Here is a 5,133-nt window from a genome sequence, read left to right as displayed (position 1 = left end):
TGTGTTTATGTTAATTAGGGAAANATAGTCCCTATGCTTATTATGTTATTTTTACATATTCATTTTGTATTTGGGCTTAACCCACATTCTTATTATTATAAATACATTACCCTATGTGTATGCAAAGACACATAAGGGAGATTTCTCCTAATCTTCTTCCTATTTCATATGGTATCAGAGCTTAGGTTTTGTTCCAGCAAATTCCACAGTCTCCAGTACCTACCGCCACTGTCCGACCACCGCTGCTGCCGCCGTTGCCGGTTAGGGTCGTTCATAGGGTAGAAAGGTGCGCCAACTCCGACGAACACAACGCCGAAAGTCGTTCCGTGAGAGGAGCCGCCACGCGCCTCCACGCGCCTCCATGCGCCTCCACCGTCGCCAGCGCGTGTAGCCCACGCGCCCACCTCCGGTGAGACCCACTCGCCACCGCCGCCATAGAAAGGGTCACCGGAGACTCTTGAGTCCATTCCTAGGGTCGGTGACGACCCGTTTGGCTTATTTTCGAGTAGATATGAGTTTTAAGTTCTACTCTCCACTCGCCGCCGCTGCCACAGGCGCGTCGTCGGAGCTTTCCGCCGCCGACCAGTACCGCCGTGATCGCCTCCTTGCCCTCTTTCTGGATCTGTGATCGTTGCATCAATCGGAGCACATTGAATTTTTAGGGTTTCTCCCTCTCCGTGGCTACCTAATGTGATGATTGGAGTTTGTCTCGCCAGCCAGGTAAAGGACGTCCAAAATGTGACCACTGTGGCAAACTAGGCCACAAAATTGATAGATGTTATGTGCTTCATGGACCTCCTCCTCGACCTATAGCAATGGCTACTTCTGATCCACCTCCCCGATCACCGTGCAGACTATCCTACTTCATCAAATAGCATAGACAACCCTGCACTCTTTCAGGAATTTCTCAGATGGTATGAGGACCGTCAGCACTCTAGTTCTACTACATCTGCTTCTATTACACTCACAGGTACTCCTTTTCTTGGTCTGACTCACTCTCTCGGATCTTGGTCCTTGACTCAGGCGCTACCGATCATATCACTGGTAACAAGTCCTTGTTTTCTTCCTTGTCATGTCCGGATACTTTACCCTCGGTAACAATGGCTGATGGGTCTAGAGTCTCATCTCATGGTATTGGTATTGTTCATATTTTTCCGTCCATATCCATTGATCATGTACTTTATGTCCCTGGGTCTCCTTTTAACTTATTGTTCATAAGTCATCTAACTCGTTCCCTTAATTGTGTTATTTCATTTACCAAAGATTCTGTTTGGTTGCAGGACCGAAGTTCGAAACACATGATTGGCACATGATGTGTCTCATGGCCTATATCATCTCCGCCCTTCTCCACATGCTAGCGTAATCATGGAGTCACCATCCCTTCTTCATGCTCAATTAGGTCATCCCAGTCTTACCAAACTGCAACAACTTGTTCCTAGTTTGTCAAAATTATCAAGTTTGCCGTGTGAGTCTTGTCAGTTAGGTAAACATACTCGTAGTTCCTTTCCTTGTAGTGTTTCACAACGAGCGTCATATCCCTTTTCATTGGTTCATTCTGATATTTGAAGACCTAGTCGTGTTAAGTCAACTTTAGGGTTTCAGTATTTTGTTACCTTTATTGATGACTATTCCAGGTGTACTTGGTTGTTTCTAATGAAGAATCGTTCTGAGTTGTTTTCTATTTTCCAAACTTTTTCAATGAAATAAAAACTCAGTTTGGGGTTTCTATTCGTACTTTACGCAGTGATAATGGTTGTGAATACCTTTCTCAACCATTTAAACATTTTATGGCTTCTCATGTCATTCTTCACCAAACCTCATGTGCCTATACCCCTCAACAAAATGGGGTGGCTGAGCGCAAGAATAGACACCTTATTGAAACAACTCGTACACTTCTAATCCATGGTTAAGTACCCTCGCGTTTTTAGGGTGATGCAGTTCTCACCATGGTTGTCAAACTCTCGAGTTAACTCGTTAACTCGGACGAGTTTGCGTTCCTACTTATGCTGACCGAGTTAACTCGGTAACAAACTCGGTTTCTGAGTGAAATCGTTAAACTCGTTAAAATCGTATAAAATCGCGATTTAGCCGCGATTTGGCGAGTTTAAAAAAGATAAACCGAACAAAAAGGATTTCGTTTAGATTTCCTTCAGATTTCCTTCAGATTAGTATATATAACCTGATTAGGTTTAGGTTGTGCTTCACACCACCATTCTGCGTTCGTGGTCTCTTGTGGTTGTGCTCCGGTGGCCTAGTTCGAACTCACAGTTTCAGTCGGCGTCACGTGGTTGTCGTTTTTTTTGTTTGCCGTTCACCTTGCTCGTGGCCGTGCCTGGTTCGCAGTCCGTCTTGCTCGTGGTCGTCGTCGTGATCGTCGACTTACCGTGTGTGGCTTCATTGTGTGCGGCGTTACTGTGTGTGGTGGTGACTGGTGAGTAAAATGGTTTTCGTTTCTGAGAGTTATGGAGTTCGGGAGTTATGGACTCATGATGCTTTTATTGATATGCTATTAGATGTGAATCATTATTATAAATTATTACTCAGAAGCCAAAAGCCAAAAGCCAAAAGCCGTGAGTTATGCCTAAAAGTTTTTAATATAAAATTATATACTTTTAATTTGATTAAAAAAAGTGATTTGATGTGACTGCCTCTGTCACTGTTATGATGAGAGTCTAATATTGATGGTGCCGTGTAGTTTTATATTTTAGTCTTATCAGACTGCTTCAATTCAAATTTGTAACGTGTTGTTTGTCACCATTAATGTTGTTTGTACTTCAACTTATCATGATATTAATAAAATATTGATGGTATTTTATTATATTTATATGTCTTCTTCGTATTAGTATATGATATCACTGTATGTTTTTATTATAAAGTATTTTATTATATAAATATTACAATAAAAAAACTGTTCATTTATAGTATTTTTTTTAATTATTTTAGTATGTAGAGGAAAATATTTAATATTAAATGATTTTTTTTGTCATTGAGTTTTTAGTGAAAAAGTTTAGAGCATCATGTCTGAAAATGTATCAAATTCAATAGAAATTAATGCAACTACATCTTCATCCACTAAGAGTAGAAGTAAAAATGCTCCAGGAAATCGATCTCATATTGGATGGAAACATGGGTTTGATGTTAATGGTAATGGAAGAAAAGTGAAATGTAACTATTGCTCAAAGATTGTGAGTGGTGGTATATTTAGATTTAAACATCATCTTGCTGGAACAAGGGAGGACTCTGAACCTTGTGCTTCTGTTTCGGATGAAATAAAAAATTTGATGATAAAAGTAGTTGCTGAAGCCAAGAATGCATCATTAAAGAAAAGAAAGATAAACATTGATGAAGACGAGGAAGAAAGTGAGAGTCTTGAAGGAGGACACAAGATATTCGGTTTGAAAGGAAAACAAAAAGTTGCTACTACTAGTAAGGGGGGAGTCCAAGCAACTATAAATCAAATGATGAAAAAAAGATACAAAGAAGAAGTTGACGCTCAAGTGGCTGAATTCTTTTACACCAGTGNCATTCCTTTTAATGTAATTAAAAATCCAGCATTTGCAAAGATGTGTGAAATGATTGGTAAGTATGGAGTTGGATACAAACCACCATCTTATCACAACATTAGAGAAAGGCTGTTGAAAGAAGCTGTGAATAAAANAGATGAAATCCTTGAGGATTATAAGGAGGAGTGGAAGAAAACTGGATGTACAATTATGTCGGATGGTTGGACAGATAGAAAAAGACGTTCTATTTGCAACTTCTTGGTGAATAGTCCTAAAGGGACGGTTTTTCTTTATTCACTTGACACTTCAGACATATNAAAAACAGCTGATAAAGTTTTCAAAATGTTAGATGATGTTGTTGAGTTTGTTGGAGAAGAAAATGTTGTTCAAGTTGTCACTGATAATGCTGTAAATTTCAAGGCAGCTGGAGAGTTGTTGATGCAAAAGAGAGAAAGATTGTATTGGACTCCATGCGCAGCACATTGAATTGATTTGATATTTGAAGATTTTGAAAAANATTTAAAGGTCCATGAATTGACAATTAAGAAGGGAAGAAAGATTACTACTTACATTTATGGAAGATCAATGTTGATTTCCTTGTTGAAAAAGTTCACTAAAGTAGAGACTTGATAAGACCGGGTATGACTAGATTTGCCACAACTTATTTAACTCTTGCTTGTCTTCATGAATTGAAGGCATCATTGTTGACCATGTTTAGCTCTGAAGAGTGGAAGACAAGCAAGTTTGGAACTTCACAAGAGGATAGGAAAGTACAATATGTGGTATTAGATAGTCGGTTCTGGAAGAATGTCTCCACATGCCTGAAAGCTGCTGCCCCTCTTATGGTGGTCTTAAGATTAGTAGACTCAGATGTAAAACCCGCAATGGGTTTCATTTATGAAGAGATGGATTGTGCAAAAGAGAAGATTAGGTCTAACTTCAACAATATCAAAAAGAGGTAAATTTTCAAAATTTTACTTATTCAATGTTTAACATAGCATAATTGATGTAATTATGAAGAGGTTTGGAGAATAATTGATGCTCGATGGGATAATCAACTTCATAGGCCTTTGCATGCAGCTGCCTATTTTCTGACCCCCATTTCCACTATGAACCTAACTTTAAAAGTGATGATGGTGGATAGGTCAAAGAAGGATTGTATTTTTGCATGAGAAGATTGATACCAGATATGGCAGAAAGAAGAAAAATTAATTTACAAATTGTTGAATTTCATAATGCTAGAGGATTTTTTGGAATGGAAGATGCAAAGGAGTGTAGGAAAGAGTTAAATCCTGGGGAATGGTGGGACATGTTTGGTGATGGAACTCCGGAGTTGAAGAGATTTGCTATTCGAATTCTAAGCTTGACTTGTAGTTCTTCTGGATGTGAGCGTAATTGGAGCTCATTTGAAATGGTAAATTAAATTATTTTTAATTTATAAATTCCTTTGTTATGTTTATATCTTCACTAAAAATATTATATATTATTTTAGGTTCATACAAAGAGAAGGAATCGTTTGCATCAAAAAAAGATGAATGATTTAGTTTATGTGATGTATAACTCCAAGCTGAAAAATAGACAAATTCGAAAAACTGTAGCTCTTCCATTTGATGACATTGAATCAGATGAT

At 38.5% G+C, this 5,133-nt stretch overlaps 2 protein-coding genes across 3 annotated transcripts in view; both read left to right on the top strand.

Annotated features, from left to right (window-relative positions):
* Nucleotides 1-5,133, top strand: part of LOC106774709 (probable apyrase 6) — a 28,679-nt gene that overhangs the window by 11,458 nt on the left and 12,088 nt on the right. The gene's annotated exons all lie outside the window — the stretch shown is intronic.
* Nucleotides 2,958-5,115, top strand: LOC106775851. Its single transcript, XM_014663072.2, has 2 exons — nt 2,958-4,917; nt 4,996-5,115. The coding sequence occupies exon 1, from the start codon at nt 3,018-3,020 to the stop codon at nt 3,987-3,989; it is 972 nt and encodes a 323-aa protein (XP_014518558.1). The 5' UTR covers nt 2,958-3,017; the 3' UTR covers nt 3,990-4,917; nt 4,996-5,115.

This window comes from Vigna radiata, chromosome 10 (assembly GCF_000741045.1).
Source record: "Vigna radiata var. radiata cultivar VC1973A chromosome 10, Vradiata_ver6, whole genome shotgun sequence".
NCBI lineage: Eukaryota > Viridiplantae > Streptophyta > Magnoliopsida > Fabales > Fabaceae > Vigna > Vigna radiata.
The sequence above is the reverse complement of the archived record's forward strand: the minus strand, read 5'-3'. Positions and strand labels throughout refer to the sequence as shown.